At 47.2% G+C, this 16354-nt stretch overlaps 3 protein-coding genes and 1 long non-coding RNA gene across 6 annotated transcripts; all 4 read right to left on the bottom strand.

Moving 5' to 3' along the window:
• Positions 1 to 553: 553 nt before the first annotated feature.
• On the bottom strand, positions 554 to 1990 carry LOC112890975 (blue copper protein-like). Its single transcript, XM_025957862.1, has 2 exons — positions 1579 to 1990; positions 554 to 1249 (listed from the first exon to the last, which is right to left on the bottom strand). The coding sequence occupies exons 1-2, from the start codon at positions 1745 to 1747 to the stop codon at positions 798 to 800; spliced, it is 621 nt and encodes a 206-aa protein (XP_025813647.1). The 5' UTR covers positions 1748 to 1990; the 3' UTR covers positions 554 to 797.
• A 1538-nt stretch (positions 1991 to 3528) lies between these two features.
• On the bottom strand, positions 3529 to 4827 carry LOC112890542 (transcription factor bHLH96-like). Its single transcript, XM_025957418.1, has 3 exons — positions 4345 to 4827; positions 3744 to 4154; positions 3529 to 3639 (listed from the first exon to the last, which is right to left on the bottom strand). The coding sequence occupies exons 1-3, from the start codon at positions 4825 to 4827 to the stop codon at positions 3529 to 3531; spliced, it is 1005 nt and encodes a 334-aa protein (XP_025813203.1).
• Positions 4828 to 8261: 3434 nt separating this feature from the next.
• LOC112889040 (cyclin-T1-3-like) lies at positions 8262 to 13854 on the bottom strand. Of its 3 annotated transcripts, none has more exons than XM_025955516.1 (8): positions 13643 to 13854; positions 13290 to 13383; positions 12565 to 12833; positions 11270 to 11351; positions 10452 to 10586; positions 9998 to 10173; positions 9766 to 9917; positions 8262 to 9252 (listed from the first exon to the last, which is right to left on the bottom strand). In XM_025955516.1, the coding sequence occupies exons 3-8, from the start codon at positions 12801 to 12803 to the stop codon at positions 8549 to 8551; spliced, it is 1488 nt and encodes a 495-aa protein (XP_025811301.1). In that variant the 5' UTR covers positions 12804 to 12833; positions 13290 to 13383; positions 13643 to 13854; the 3' UTR covers positions 8262 to 8548. The 3 variants fall into 3 exon arrangements, with proteins under 3 accessions (XP_025811301.1, XP_025811302.1, XP_025811300.1); XM_025955517.1 differs by having other exon boundaries at positions 13308 to 13383; XM_025955515.1 differs by lacking the exon at positions 13290 to 13383.
• Positions 13855 to 15345: 1491 nt separating this feature from the next.
• On the bottom strand, positions 15346 to 16354 carry LOC112888588. Its single transcript, XR_003227847.1, has 3 exons — positions 16212 to 16354; positions 15970 to 16048; positions 15346 to 15412 (listed from the first exon to the last, which is right to left on the bottom strand). It is a non-coding gene; the product is annotated as an uncharacterized LOC112888588 (long non-coding RNA).

Below are 16354 nucleotides of genomic sequence, written 5' to 3'. Positions count from 1 at the left end.
TGTGGCAGTCAGGAAGTGTATGTGGGTTTCGGTTGGCATGGTGGCGGCGACGGCAGATTGGAGCAGTGTATGGATTGCTTGACTGGCGGTGCAAGCTCCGCGTCCGGGGTGCCGCGCTGGAGGCCACGTCGACGTCCACGAGGAGCATCATGCCGCTGCTGCAGACTGCACAGTGGCCGGCGACGCTGCAGATGAAGCAGTGTGGTCCTTGCCGGCGGTGTTGGGCTGGACGGTTGTGGTGCCGCTGCTATGGCTGCTCAGCGGGTTGCTGGAGGAGCAGGATGTACTGCAGGAGGCGTACTCCGCCGCGCTCACCTCGTCTAATGTTGCGGTGTTCATATGAGCGTTGTGCTTGCATTGGCGAGGCACTGAGGTGAGGTGAGCACAGTGTTCCGCAGTTGATGTCGTAAGGTTTGAAGCAAACCGTCAATGCACATGACCGTGACGCAAGCACTGTATTTTCTGTTTGAGATTTTTTTTTTTGCAAGCTACAGTTGGTGATCGATGCGGCTCTAATACGGAATTTTAAGCACTACTTTTCTGTAGAGAATAATGGAAGTGGAAAATATTGATAGAAAAAGGCATGAAAAGAATATGATAACAATAGCATAATATCCAAGTATCCATCCAACTAAACTGCCACCAGCGCAGCGCAGCAAAAGCACCAAGTTGCCTGGATCAAAAGAAACCTCTCAGGTCCTCAACCAATACATGAATCGATGGCGCGCATCCTACATGACAATAAAATAAAACGAGAATAAAACAAGCAAGCACTGCCTCCGCCCTGGCCGTCGGCCCTAGAACGCGCCGAGGTGCACGGCCACGAGTCCAGCCAGGCCCAAGCCGGCCCACGCGGTGGCGCTGAGCCCGGCGGCGCCGGAGGTGGACTTCTTGGCCGGCGGCGAGAGGACCGTGACCGGGGTCTTGGCGCCGCCGGAGCTCGAGGGCGACTTGGGGGTCGTGGCGGGAGTGGCGTCCGGGGTGGTGTCCGCGGCGTCCGGGGCCGGGGCCACGGCCGGCGCCGGCGCCGGGGCGGACGACTTGGCCGCGGCGACGTCCACCACGAGCTTCATGCCGCTGCTGCAGTGGCCCGCGACGCCGCAGATGAAGTAGTGCTTGCCGGCGGTCTTGAGGGTCACCGTGGTGGTGCCGGCGCTGTCGCTGCTGAGCGCGTTGCTGGAGGAGCAGGCGGCGTAGTCCGCCGCGCTCACCTCGTCCACCGTGTGCGCGCCGCCAGCGTACTTGAACTCTGAGAGGAAACAAAAAGATTACATGAGCTGTCTTGCACGTACATTTATTTGGTATAATTGGTAGCAATGCACCATTGCACTAAACAGAGCAACGATGCATGCAGTTGACTTCAGTCTGCACATGAAGTCCCATTTAATCATATTTTAAGTGTTTATATTAAGCTGTTTTTTTGAAGTATTTTATATTAAGCTGTTGCTGAAGCATTTTTGAATCATAACAACATGGTTTTACTGGGGTACATAGCAAAAATGAAATGCATAGAGATTAGAGAGCGAGAACAAAATTTCGAAGATTAAAAGCAAGCGGTTCAGGTTACATGGCGCTAACCGAGAGTGTCGCCGACTTTGAACTTCTTGCCGCTGGCCCAGGTGGCGTAATCGCCGCTGGTCGTCCAGCCGGAGGCGTCGCCGACGGTGTACTTGGTCGCCGCCGCCGCCGCGACGCAGCCCACAAGAAGCAGCGCGGCCAAGGCCAGCGACGCGCCACCGGAAGCCATTGCCGCAGTAGCTGAGACCTGGGAGCGATCTATCGAGCACAGAGGAACCAACAAGCTAGGAGATCAATGCAAGGCAGAAGATCCGAACCGAGATGCAGAGCCGATCGCAAGCCACGGGCCCTTTATACCCATGGCACTGTGCGAGCGACAGACTGACAGTACGTCGCAGCAGCTGGGAGTTGGTGGGGTGGCTTTCGTTGGCGTTGGTTGGGAGCAGGAAGAAGAAGTAGGAAGCTCTGACGATCGATCTAATCCGATGCACAGACGTTGGACACGAGATGGCTTAGAAACTACTCTACCCCGTGATCAGTACTTTACCTGTTAATCGAGCACCTTTTTGGAAAATGAACCTCCATGGTCGTTGGTAAAGCTTTCTGCCGCCTTTTTCAGTTGCCACATCTTTCTCATGGCGAACACGCGTCAGGCGGAGTTGTTGTTCTTGCGACGCCGGCCGGGGAAGAAAAAGACGAGGACATTAATGTAACTGCTGCTGGTGGCTTGGCACTGTCACCAGACTGAGACTGGCCATCTTTGCGCTGTGGTTGGCCATGAACGGCTTTCATTGGTCACTAACAGTATCTAACTAGCTCCAAGAGTCCAAGGTCATTTGAGGCCAGAAGTTTCTTTTTAGAACTATTCGACGATTAGCAGGAGTGCATGCCAATCCTTGTACCTTGAGATCAAAGATTATCTGTGATCTTACTAGCTCCTCGTACTATTTGGTGAATGATGAACGGCAGCTTAGGGCTTAGATGGCTCATCATTTGCTTGGGTTAACGGCAGGCACCTACTCTGTGGACAATGACCTCTCCCAGAGAATGTGATGAGAGGCTGCGAAGTCTTTGAGGCGCGTCAATCCTCACCGGCTGATCCAGCAGGGACAGGGTGCACTTGAGGCCGTGCAGCATGCAGGCTTGCAGCAAAGCAAGATGTGACATGAAACTAAGTTTGCAGGTAAGCTACGTGCAAAAGATCGATCGGTTGGACGGTGATCCGAAAGGCAACGAGACGAATGTTTCGGTGCTTGTGGGTGGGGGGGTTCTTATCCGAGAGGATTGGAGAGGAGCAAGCGTTGGAGAGCAAGCTAAGGTACCTAGCTGTAGATGTCGATCTTCGATCCGGTTGGTCAGCCACCAAACATGAATGGGTGCTCTAGGGTTGGTACGGGGAGTAGATCAGTTGGGTTTGTTGCTAGGTTACTTTCCTTTGTCAAAGTAGCATGTGCTGCTTTGGGTCTTGGCCTACTAGTAGTAGACTCTCATTCAGATTCAGTGATCATCAGGAATTCTGCCAACGAATTCCTTCCGAATACTGGGCCCAAATTCAGAAGCCCGTTGCTTTGTGGGCTCGAACAGTGGGCTTGGCTGCTATATGAGCCCAATTCAGAAGCACTACCCGTAGTGTTAGAGAAACAGGACGAGAATCTTGAGTAGATTTTACGATGGCACCGCATGATCTTAGTTTTTCAAAAAAAAAAAAAAATCCCGCATGATCTTGAGATCATCATACGGTTAGAACAAACGCGTTCACAACATCGTGTGAAGATACTGTTCAACATCACTAAATTAGCTGAAACCCTAGATATCAAAATAATCAATCATACATCGATGGGGATCACCAGCCGCCACAGGGCTTGTTGGTTGCAGGTTGGCGTGCGTGCAGGGCAGTCTTCTTCTTCTACTGCTTCTTTTTTGGGGCGCTGGGAATAGGTGCGTGCAGAACCAAAAGAACGAAGGCATTAATAAATTAGTTTCCCGACTGCAAATCAGCCCAATAATTCCTTAATTTGTAGGATAAATAGGACGTTCTTCTGTGGTGTCGATGCCGGCGACGATGTCGTGCACGGCGGCCGCGACGTCGGCGGCCGACGAGAGCTGCCACCCGTCCCCCATCTGCACAGCACGACGATCGATCGGTGCCATCTGTTCTTATCGAGAAGGCCATGTAATTACTCTAATGAGAGTATGAGACCATGTAATACTATACACGCGCGTACCTTTAGAGTGCAGGAGTACAGGACCATCTGGTCGGCCGTGGTGCTGGCGTTGAGGTGGAGCGCGGCGAGGCCGCGGCGCTGCATCCCGAGCAGCAGCCGGAGCAGCATGCGCCGCCGCCGCGGGGCCAGCACCTTCACGGTCGCGTGGCCCTCCGATACGGCCGCCTCGACGTCCGCCACGGCGCCCGGCCGCGTCGTGGGGCGACCCTCGCCGCCGCTGCTGTCGTCGTCGACGTCGTTGGCCGCGGCGGCGGCGGTGGAGTACTGAGGGAACGTGAAGAATCCGGGGAAACCCTCGGAGCCGTGGCTGGCGGCGGCGTGGTGGCGTTTCTGAGCCTGCAGTGATTGCAGGTGGTGCTCCAGCTCCTTGACGAAGTCGATGGCGCCTCCAACGATGGACGCCTGGTCACCCTGCCATGCATGTCAGAAAGCGCTGATCAGCTATCGCAGTTGCCACAATTTTTTTTCATTTTTGTGATCGTGACAGCAGCGCATCCTCGTATGGACGAACAGTGTCTAGAATGATTTGACGTCTGCACAGTGGAAGCAGCGCGCGTCTCGAGTGAACGAAGCCTGATGGCGCGGCGGCAGCTACGCGTACCCGTCGCGCGTAGGAGGGCGGCATGAGGGCGCGCAGCGCGGCGAGGTACTCGTTCATCTGCCGCCGCCGGTTGCGCTCCACGGCGATGTGGTTCTGCCGGTGGCTCTCGGCCTCCACCACGCTCCTCCTCGCCGCCTTGGCGATGGCCCCTCTCCGCCGCCGCGGCCTCCTGGTGACCGCGGGCTGATACACCGTCGGCCGCCGCGGGGACGACGTCGCCAACGTCGTCGACGGCACGGGGCCAGCCCAGCTGCTGGTCGCCGCGCCGCCGGCCCATGCGCAGCAGGCGCTGCCGTGCGGCGGCGTCACCACGGCCGGCACTCCGTCTTCCTGCACCACCACGCCCCTCTCGATGATCCCCTCGAACTCTCCGGCTGCGGCGACGCCGTAGCCGCTAAGGACGCAGCTCGTGCCGCACGACCTGCAGCACGGGACGCGCGGGGGGTGATCTGGCGGGAACACCACAGCTTCGAGCAGCGCCATGCCCCTCTCTGGCTCTCTCTAGCCGCTACTCCTCTAGAGCAATGCGAGTCTGCTTAGCTTGGCATGGCGTCGTCGAGGCGAGCTGGCCGGCCACTAAAAAGAAAAGAAGGCGGCTATGGCCATGGGCGTGCAGAGCTAGAAAACAAGGGGTTTCCAAAACAAGGCTCGGTTCCCGGGCACAGCTGAAAGCTGCATCTGCACAATCATATTACTGTTGCTGACTTGCAGTGTGTGGAGGCACGTAAAATCGAAATGTTAGTTCTTGTCAGTAGGTGCTCCAAAGAGACAAAAATGCCCTACAGTAATGGTGATACTGTTAGATAACTAGGCAATTTTCGGTATATTTTAATTTCAAATATTACCATTAATTTCATGGCATAAACGAGTGATAATGTGTGAATAAGATATGTGCATGTGTTCATATTATTCTTACTAATAAGCATGAATAAAAAGTTAAATCAGAATAGGTTTAGACGTTTAGAGTGTACCCCAAGGCGGGACCAGTGCCGGAGGCACCGGTTGCGCCGTTACCAGCTGGAATAGATATGCTATTCAACTGGCCTTGCCTGAAGTAGCCGAACGATATCGATGCAGGAAGAGCTTCGCAGTGCAGTCCCACGAACGGTCACCAGGAAGCAGACGAATTAGTCGTTCAGGGAGCGAGCAGTCGCGTCAAGACGCTCCCCAAAAATCTGATTGCCCGTGTCCCGTGCAGGACCTTCGGCGAGCGGAGGTTCCGGAAGCCTGCTCTCGCTAGCGATAGGAACGACAGAAAGCAGCTCACCGCACCTGCACGTCATGTCCGGCCGCGCCTCGCCCACGCCCACGCCCACGGCCTCGGCGAGGCGAGCGAGCGCGCGCGTGTGGTTCACCGACCTCCTTTTACCGGCTTCACAAGTAGTATACACGAAGTCCACCCTTTAAGTCGGTTGAGATCCTCCTCAGATCTCGGTATGGAATTAAGCAATTGATTCCCTAGCATTTAATAGTGGACTTTAAATTCTTTATTGTATTGATTAGAATAAATGGGCCAAGCCCATAATTCCAACAGATACCAGTAATCTAGCGTGGGATGATTTATTTAACGATCAAAATCCTAAATTTGGTGATGCGAAATTAAGTCGCGTCGTTGGCAATGTTTCAGTTCTTTTGCTCCTGTTAATTACCTCCTAGTTCTAAAGGTTAGATTCCATTACCATCTAATGATGAGCTTAAGACCAGTCTCAGTGTACAGTTTTATATTATATTTAGTAAGATTGAGAATTTAGTAACTGTGTCGGCAGGATTTCATAGGATAAAAGTCCTCTCTCATCTTATAAAATTCTCCTTCATCTCTCCTCCTGATGAAACTCCATTGAGTGGCCGAACAAAGGCTAGCTCACTCAGTGGAAAAGTATATATATGCACACTTCTGTTGTAGTCCTCAGCAGTTTAGGACTTTATGTGCCTTGTTACTCGACGCAATCACACGTATCCAAATGCAATAATCTTCTCATAATTGGTGAAAAGTTGAGCACCGTGCTGTAACTCCCACAAGAGTTAAATGGTTTTCTAATTCTGCTTTTATCATAAAGTACAACTGTGCAAGGTTCTAGAAACATGGCACGGTTCAGCAAATGTTAAGATTTCACCATCACATTTGTAAAAGCATAACAGGCAAGCCAACACAATGACCAGCATCACCAACCACCCCCATCACTCGCCGTACAGGACATTCAATGAATCCAAGAAACAAATAACCTCAAGTCCTCACCAGGTCACCCATCAGGCCGTCCTATTTCAACATCACCACGCACTTCATCACTACAGCATTGTGAATGCAAAGCCGTGGTACTAATCGCCACGTTCGGTCTAATTAGCAACAGTTAAGAACTCAACACCAGTGTGCTTTTGGGAGGTTTCTCAGATCAGATGTCGCTTTCACAGCCCGGCAAATTGAGGAATCTCGCAAAAAACTTGCCGGCTGTCGTCGTTAGCTAAAACTACTGAACTAGGCCAACTTTGTTAGGGCAATGTAAATCAGGCCAACTTTGTTGAGCACCTCTAACAGTTCCTCAATAAACATCTTCCTAGTATTGGAATGTTCCAGTACCACTTTCATATATCATTGGCAGAGATGCTTCTACAGTTCTATAATAACCTCATCCCAGTACAGCTAACGTATTGGAAGAGTTAAAAATTCTCCTTTTATTTAAAAGGAGTTGGGGTGAAATATTTGGATAACCTAATAATTATTAGGAAAAGGGAGAGATTTTAGTGAACTGCTGAAGTATATCTTCTTCCTAATGTTATTAATATTATTTGTTTACTGGAAAAGGGAGAGTGTTGGAGATGCTCCGGTACATGTAAACCAAGTCGTTGATCAGCCAACTACAACTATGGAAAAGATGCCGCCGGCCGGCAGCTCAGGGTGTGCAGATCATTGGCACCATACGAAAAAACCCCAAGAAAAACCGGTCAAATCAAATTCACTTCTGTTTTTGGCGGCACTGCTCCAACCTTTTCTTTCCACGAGCTTCGCTATACACGAACGTCGAACGCACCGATGCTATAGCCTTCTAGCCTTCCAGGGTAGCATCTCATGTGGTAGTGACCCCAGTTGCGCACAAAGAGAGACGGTTGGTAGGCTCTAGACCGTTACTAGGCTTCTAGACCGTTGTTCAAGCTCTTCACAATTGGATCTGACGGCACGACGGCGACACGAACTCAGCACACAGTGCCGCCCGGGCCACACACACCCAACCCAAACGTTCCCGCCCGGCAGCAGCCCGCTGCTTTACGGCTTTCCGAGCCCAGATCAGGCAGGGGAGGAGGCTGGGGACATTTGGCAGATTCGCCCGGCCCAGACGCACAGTACGAAGATGAACTGAACTCGCATCCCATCACGGCCTGGATCGTCGCCGTCGGAGAGACAAGTGACCAAACGCCCCGCGCCCGCCGCGTTGTGTTTTCTCCTCTCTCTTTCTCCCGGAGACCAGAGGTGACGCGTCCGTCACCACGCCCACGGCTCACGCTCCCATCCCCGCCGCCGTCAATGTCACAGTGCTGCAGCAGCAGCAGGAGTTCTCGGCTGGTGGCATGGGGCACGAGCTGCAGGACTGTGGCATCTGGGGTCCGGCGGCCTCGTCGATCGACCGGTTCCATCGCCCGTTCGTGTCACGTCTCCCAGTCAAGTTCCCAACAGTGAGCAGTCACGCACGAGGTTGCGAGCAAGTTACAGACAGATTCGTGCCCGTGTAGGCATCCAAGGCCATCTGTCTCACATGTCACAGCCGTTTGGCTTTGCTTCCGCTTAATCTCTGGGGAAAAAAGCTGCAAATAAGCAACAGCAAAAACTCGGTGCAAACAGCCATTACCAGTATTTAAGTGCACATTCCCATTACCAGCATTGAAGTAAAGACTAAAGACGAAATTCTTTTCAAGGCAGAACTGGGTTTCTGAGGATGCCCCTGATATCAAACATGAATAGGCAGCATCTGCTTTGTTATCGGATGTCAACAAACATACAACAATCTGTTTGCTATATAGACTTCCCCCTCGGGGGAGCCATCTCTTACATCATGTACCACATTTCAAATCTCCCAGCATACCGAATGAGCTTGATGCTTATTCGACGCCCACGACAGAAAAATAGGTTCTACATCATACAGTCATCATATGTAACATGAAGCCACATGCAATACACTACAAACAACTTCCCCCGAAGGGGAGGGTCCAAGTTTCATGGCCTTAGCCTTTTAATGTCCCTTTCACCACGGTCATAGTTCCGGTGCTCACGGATGTCATTCCTCCTCCGATTGTCAAGAGTTGGGGAATGGTGTTCTTGGCTATCAGTGGACAGCTCGCCCTCTTCAGTAGCTCCGGTCACGCGAGCAGCCTTCTGCTGGTCCTCCCGGTGTGCAGAAGGATGGGACCAACTCTGCCTTCTCTCCTGCTTGACCTTCTCACCCTCAGCAGCCAACTCCACACCATGCTCCAGCTCCCTCTCAATCAGGTCATCATCATCCATCACGTCAACCTTTCTAGAAACATCACCTTTGGATTTCCTCCGCTTCTCCAGAGCTGCTTTCACCTTATCCTTGTCTATCTTCTTCATTGCGTCCATCATCGAGGATGACATTTTGGGACCATCATTGCTATTAACAACACCATCCCTTGCGTCATTCTGCGGTGTCCTCTGGTTTGAGTTTTGCTTCTCTGGATCAGGGTGGTCATAGCCACGGTGGCCTGGCATGTTTTGCTGGCTTGACTGTCTGGATGCTTGATGGTGTTCATGGGCAGCAGGTGCACCAGTGCTTCCTGGAGCTTTCCCAGAAGCACGATGATTAGCAACACTAGCAGGGCTCCTATCAGTGTCATTTCCTTGCGATGATGGTGGCGCAACATTACTTTGCTCGTAGAGCTCCAAGATTTGATTGCTAATCTCTGAAAAAATAAATATCATAAATAAAATAGTGTCAGCATTCCTCCTTGACATCACGAGCATCAAAAGTAACATTTGAAGAGAGACTCTGGAAGAGGCATCGATGGTGGCAAACAGCCATAATAAATTCGAACAAGTGACAAGGTCTAACAAGACAGTTCTACTCAAAAGATATCGCTAGCAAAAATATATCCAGTTCGATACTAGTAGTGGCCATCCAAATCAAGGTGCATTCCACTACATGTCATACCCTCGTCTATTCCAGAATGCAATATGCTCAACAAACCAAGAGACTCTCTTGCGGCATAGCAGCAAAATTGTGTCTTCACCTAACCTAGCTCCATGATCAATTTGAACACCAGATTTGGGTGCCAATCAATGAGATCCCAAGATAGCTAACCAGCAGCAACAACAGCTGCAACTTACGATGTTACAAAATACGAGCCCTAGCCAAAAACGAATACCTATTACTGCAGTGCAGGTATTCCCTACACACTTTGCATCCAGAAACAAACCTTCCAAATGACGTGGGGTAACATCAAACTCTTGCCACCAGACTTTCTCGCCATCTGATGGAAGCTTGACTTTGAGAAATTTCGCAGCCAGGAAGATTGCACCGGCCGCAATATGGTGGGGCTTAAATTGCAGGCAAAGCGAAGTGCGGAGCCTGTACACCACTTTTAAGGCGTAGTAAATAGGCATATTTGAGGATTACTCTTTGTAACAAGAAGAGTAATTTTAGCATACCCATCATTGACAAAGTTCCAGGCAACTTGAGCAAGTGCATTTTGAGCAATCTTGAATTTCTTTATTGCTTCAACCAAGGGCTTGTATGGATGGTGGATATTCAAGTCAAAACCAAGTGTTACAAGAACAACACGCTCCCCAAGTAAAATAAGTTCCTTCTGTTGTTCATATACTTCCTGAACAAAACAAAGCACAGGCAGTTTGGTTATGCTAGAGTAATTAAGAAACAAAATTGAATCAAGCAGATCAGTCCCATCTTATAAAAAGAATGATCATGATTAACTAGAAGTGGCTTCAGAGGAAGTGTTTGCAGGTAAAACTAAATATATCACTGCCAGTTGCAAAAAATGATATTACTAATTACCTAAAAAAGGCGTACCCTGCGAAAAGATTACTAATTGCCTAAAAACAAAAATATCAAGATGAATGCTATCAATCAATTCAACTACCTCACCTTCTGCTTGATTCGCTGAACTGCAGCAGGATCCTTTTTGTGGATGATCTCGTAGGAAAGGAGTATGACATCCCTAAGAGGTCTGGGGGTTTCTTCAACTTTTCCCGCCAAGAACATACAGACTGTTGCAATTGTCTACATGATATAATGAACATACATATTATAAGTTTATTAAATTAACTGTTGACGGGAAAACATTATCCCTAGCAAGTAAGAAAAAGTAAGCAATGTGGTACTACAAATAGAAAGGATGTATTGCCAACCAACTTAATTGTGATATGCGTATCAGGAAATGATTTTTGTCACATAATAGAACAGATCTTAAATAGGTGAATATCCTAAACACTACGCACTAACCTACACATTACAGACATGCAATTATATTAAAAACCATAAAATCATATCATAAGCCAGAGTTTCGTATTACAAGCCACATGATACGACTGTGCCAGTTACCCTATACTCCACAAGGCATCCTCATGCTTTATGCATATGCACACAGAGATTAGTCCATGGAGTATCTGCAAAGGTGAAGGTGTTGTAACCTACCACCAACTAGCAAGTAAAGATATGATCTACATGCTACCAAAACAAAATCATCTTTGTGTCTTCAACAAATGGGTGGTAACAGAACAGAACGCACAGACAAGTTACCACATGCTACGATAGCCCAGGCTACATTTAGGCAAAGTGATTGACAGGAAAAAGGAAAATGATTTGTTGACTGCTGAGTATCACTATACAGTCGTGCAAAAAACAAATGAAATAAAATGTTCCACAAACAGTACAAGCCCATGTATATTTTCAATAACACTTACCCGCCTATCATTTTTTGCATGAGATTGACGAAGGAAAAACCGATGACAGAACACTATAGCTGTAGCAATGGTAACTTGAGGCCTACATTAAAAAGCATTTTGCTGTCAGAAGGGAAAAGTGTATAAACTATATAATTCATAAACTACAGCAAATAGGACAGAGAGTACTCCCTCTGGTCCAAAACATAGGTCGTTTTAGTTTTGTGCTAAGTCAAACTTTTCTAACTTTGACCAAATTTATAGAAAATTATATTAATATCTACAACACCAAATAAATGAACTAACAAGACATTTCATGGTGGATGTTGTAGAGGTTGATGCATTTTTCTATAAACTTGATCAAAGTTAGAGAAGTTTGACTTGGGACAAAACTAAAATGACTTACATTTTGAAATGGAGTACATGATTAAATAAGAGAACTAGTAATCATTATGATTTGCTGAAGTACTAGCGGAAACTAGACAAGCCCACTCAATGCAACGAGAGAACAAATGATTAAATCGCCACTTGAATAGCCGACTTCACAAAATGTTTGGTTGCCTGGCCTCTAGAAAGCCATTTTATGTAACATAAAATCTTTACCATCTGTGCCTTCTAAGCACTAGGTAGATCTTGTACATTCAGAAAAACATTTGCCATCCTAATATTCTAACCAAAGTTTGCGACAACATTAAATCTTGAATCTTTGCAACAAATGCCGTATCTAGACAGAAAGGGCATCACCTAGTTGACATAATGTATCTTTTATGGCTGTGGGCCATGCTCAGTACGCATGTAGGCCACAATTCGAGCAGCATTTTAAGCCGCTTGAGTATCAGATGGTATTTTTGTTAGGATTCTATCTTATCTATTTGGTTACAATGATGTACGGAGCCAATAAAATAAGGGTCCCAGTATTGCTAAAGGAAAGCAAGCAAGTATTCCCTCTCACTCCATATTCTCTAGCTGCAACCAACCAGTCTAACCTTGCCAATCCAACCCACACCTCTAGCCATCTTTCGCAAAATGTCAGTCCACTCTAGATGTTAAAAAAACGTTTCGTATACAAGCACTGCCGTGTAATTATCATTCATACTGCAGATGAGAAGCACAAGGATTTCCTCATATTTGTAAGGTTATCATGTAAAGAGTTCTTCAGACAGCAGCAAATGGTTAATAGGAAAAAGAAATAGGCCGCACTGAAATAACAGGCCAAACAAACATGAAAAGAGTAATTTAAATATTACAGATGAATTGGCTGTTATCTTTTCAGGAATACAAGCAATGGTAAATTTTTGTATAGAATACAAACTTACACTTGAAGCCTCATTCCCAAATCCTGCAGAAATACGCAGTATGTCTTGCGCAAATGAGACTCCTTCTTCAGATCAATGCCATCTTTTCTGGAAAGGGAATTTTCTTCTATTTCTTTTCTACTAAAATACCACGAATTACCAAGTTTGCCGCCTTCTGCATTTCTGCTATACGGGATTCTATATGGGCTATTTTCTACAATTCCATGATGTGAAGAGTCACTTGTCTGCATGACATCCATGTAGGATGTTCCTCTTCTCTGCTCTGCGATCTAAAGAAGTGAGGAAGGTAGTGTTACTGTTTGCAAACTTAACAGGAACTAAGTACAATTCTTAGAACATAAGAAGTGGTAAAGAGCTGAAAAAACAGAAAAGCTCATAATTTCATTAAACTACAATTGAGACCAGCTTACAAGTTGTTATTTGTGACATATTCAAGGTGTTTTTTTCTCACTATAAGAACAAATAAAGAACACGTGCAGAGCTGCTCTTCCTACTAGATACTTGCTATCGTGTAAGCTTCAAGCTGCATATAAGAAAAATCGATTTCATCCAATATCCAAGAGCAATTCACCAAACTAAATTGTGCATTAAGTAGAATCTCTCAAAACTCAGAACCACAAGAGTGCCCATAAATACCTAAATTCGGTTCCATTTTGAAAACATACCAGTAAAAGATCGCCACTCCGTAAAATACCATAAAAAGTACAAAATGTTTCAGAATCTACCTTTTATGGGGCAGCTACCTTTTAATGGTATTTACCAAGTGGTGACCTTGCAATGCTATGGAAGGAATTTTTCCAAATCATTTCGCCCAAACATCTAAACACAGAAAAAAAAAGGGAAAATTTTATCACAAAATTAGCCCGTAGTTGCGATTTTAGGTCCATCAAATTTCAGGGGCAACGAAATCAGACTCCGCATCCAGGAACCCTAATTACTCCCGCTAACCACGCAACATAACCAAATACGGCTCCGCGTAGCACCCGATCTCTCGATGAACGAGTAAATCGTGCGACCCAGAATCGCAGAAACAATTCGACCAAAAAATAAGTGGAATGGGATCGGATCGGATCATAACCTGAGATGTCGATACGAGCCCTCCTCGCGCGGGGGGTTGCTGATGCGCGCGGCAAGGCAGGGGAAACGAACCGGGGTAAGCTTTGCCGGAGGGGCGCGGCGGAGACGGTAAGCGGCGATGGTAGAGACGGTGGGCGGCGGCGGTGTCGTGTCGCGGGGGAGAGCCGGAGGCTGCGAGCCTGCGTGCGAGGCGAGGCTGAGCAGGGGTGCAACCCTAGCCGGCTCGGTTTTGCTTGGCTGGTCTCGTCTCGTCACGTGGGCTAGTGGGCGGGCCGGACCTGGCTGGACTTCCCAAGTTGAACCAAAAAGCTTTGAATACCCAAACCCAGCCCGGTTATTTTCAGAAAAAAACAGCCCAGATCTAGCGTGGAGAAGGCGATGGCCGCTGGACAGCTCGGAGATGGGCCACCACACTCATCAGGCTGAAATTTATGTATATAGTGGGCCACCACCACCAAGTGACTAGTGAGGAAACTGAGCTCAGCCCGCCCAGGCCCAACTCTTCCATCCCACACGTCAGCGTCGGCATCGTCAAAGCCGTCTTCTCCGAGGAGCATCTTCCTCCACCCCGCCCCCCACCGCCACGGCCGCTCTCTCCTCCCTCCATCGGCCGCGACCCGCGACAAAAAAAAAATCGCCTGAACCTTTCCTTTTCGTGGATCCCTTCCACTTCCCCACGAGGCAACCAGCCAGCGTTAATTCCATTCCTTAATTGCCAATGGCGACCGCTTGGGCTAGTACGGCCTTGCCGCGGGTGCCTTGGGATAAACTCTGCGGCAAGGAAGGCACCCGGTGCCGCCTTAATAGCCTCTTCAGTCTTCCCCCCGTGGCAGCTCTGGTCCCGCGGGTTGTGGTCAGTGGCGGAGGACGCCGAAAATTTTAGGTGTGGCGGTGGATTACTAGATTATGTTCAAATATTATACGGAAATAAGGTTCACAACAAAAATATGGTTTAGAAGTAGGCAACATATCAGGTGCAAACCTGATATCCGTGCAAACTCCGTGCAAACCAACTAATAAAAGTCATAAAAAATTCTCAAAAAAATTATATATATACTTCATAGACTACTCTATCACCGTATAAAATTTCAAGTTCAAATTCATCATATGTTAAGAGATAAAAAAAGAGAAAGTTTTAAGAGTTTTCTCTTTTATTTATCTCTTAGAATTTTCTCTTTTTAGTATCTCTTAACATATGATGAATTTGAACTTGAAATTTTATACGGTGGTAGAGTAGTCTATGAAGTATATACATAATTTTTTTGAGAATTTTTTATGACTTTTATTAGTTGGTTTGCATGGAGTTTGCACGGATATCAGGTTTGCACCTGATATGTTGCCTCACCTGATATCCGTGCAAACTCCGTGCAAACCAACTAACAAAAGTCGCAAAAAATTCTCAAAAAAATTATGTATATACTTCATAGACTACTCTACCACTGTATAAAATTTTAAGTTCAAATTCATCATATGTTAAGAGATAAAAAAAGAGAAAGTTTTAAGAGTTTTCTCTTTTATTTATCTCTCAGAATTTTCTCTTTTTAGTATCTCTTAACATATGATGAATTTGAACTTAAAATTTTATACAGTGGTAGAGTAGTCTATGAAGTATATACATAATTTTTTTGAGAATTTGTTGCGACTTTTGTTAGTTGGTTTGCACGGAGTTTGCACGGATATCAGGTTTGCACCTGATATGTTGCCTTAGAAGTACCTCAAATGAAGAAAAACACGTAAAGTACGCATCAAATCAACAATTGGACCAAAGAAGCTATCAAACAAAGAGAAAACATAAATTAGTAACGAAATATTAGAGTTAAAATATTAAATGTAATAGAAGATACACAAAATTAGTAACAAAGAGAATCTCGACGTTTCATCCTAGAACTATTTGCGACATATATAAACGCTAAATATATATATATAGGAAGAATTAGAGAACATTTTAGTGGTTCTTGGACTCGACCAATTATTTCCCCTTCTACTTAGCCTATCCAAAATGGTGTCCGCCATTATTTTACAAAAAAAATAAGGAGAATTGAAGCAAAGACAGGAACAAGTGGATGGAGATGAACCTGCTAGATCATTATGCTACCTGTCGTTAATGAAGCGAGGTTGCACATATATAGACATTACAGCTAGAACATAGCTAAAATTATTTGATGCGCCCTTAGATGGATTTAGTACAATTTTTAAGACTTTTTTATGGGGATATCTAGTACTAATAGTAAAGGGAAACAATAGCGCATAGTACAAATGTTTATCATAGAGTAAAAGGATCCATCCAGTATATGTAGGAACAATAAAAAACAAAAGAGTCATGCATACCGCCCCTTAGCTTCCCCTGCCTTGAAGAACTTGTCGCCACTTTTGGACCAATAACCATCCAAGAGTGTTGCTCCCGTTCCTACACAGCCTCAAGTAAGAGGCAGGGCAAAACCACGGTTAGGCCATCAGACGAGCAAGGCGACTCCCGTAAATGGTTAGCAGTAAATCCACCATTATTGTTGTTCCAAGAAGATGTAAAAAGAAAAGGCACCACAAATAATCAAGGAGGCAAACTAATTAACCTCTCTTAGATCTGCTGCCGATGATTGCTGTCGTTCCAACACATCACGTGCGGGCGGCGGGCGGCGGCGCGCGGGGCTGCGGCCTGCGGGAGGCGGGCAGGCGGGGGCGGGGCCTGCGGGCGGCGGGCGGGCGGGGGCGCGGG

The sequence above is a fragment of the Panicum hallii genome, chromosome 4 (assembly GCF_002211085.1).
Source record: "Panicum hallii strain FIL2 chromosome 4, PHallii_v3.1, whole genome shotgun sequence".
Classification (NCBI taxonomy): domain Eukaryota; kingdom Viridiplantae; phylum Streptophyta; class Magnoliopsida; order Poales; family Poaceae; genus Panicum; species Panicum hallii.
The sequence above is the reverse complement of the archived record's forward strand: the minus strand, read 5'-3'. Positions and strand labels throughout refer to the sequence as shown.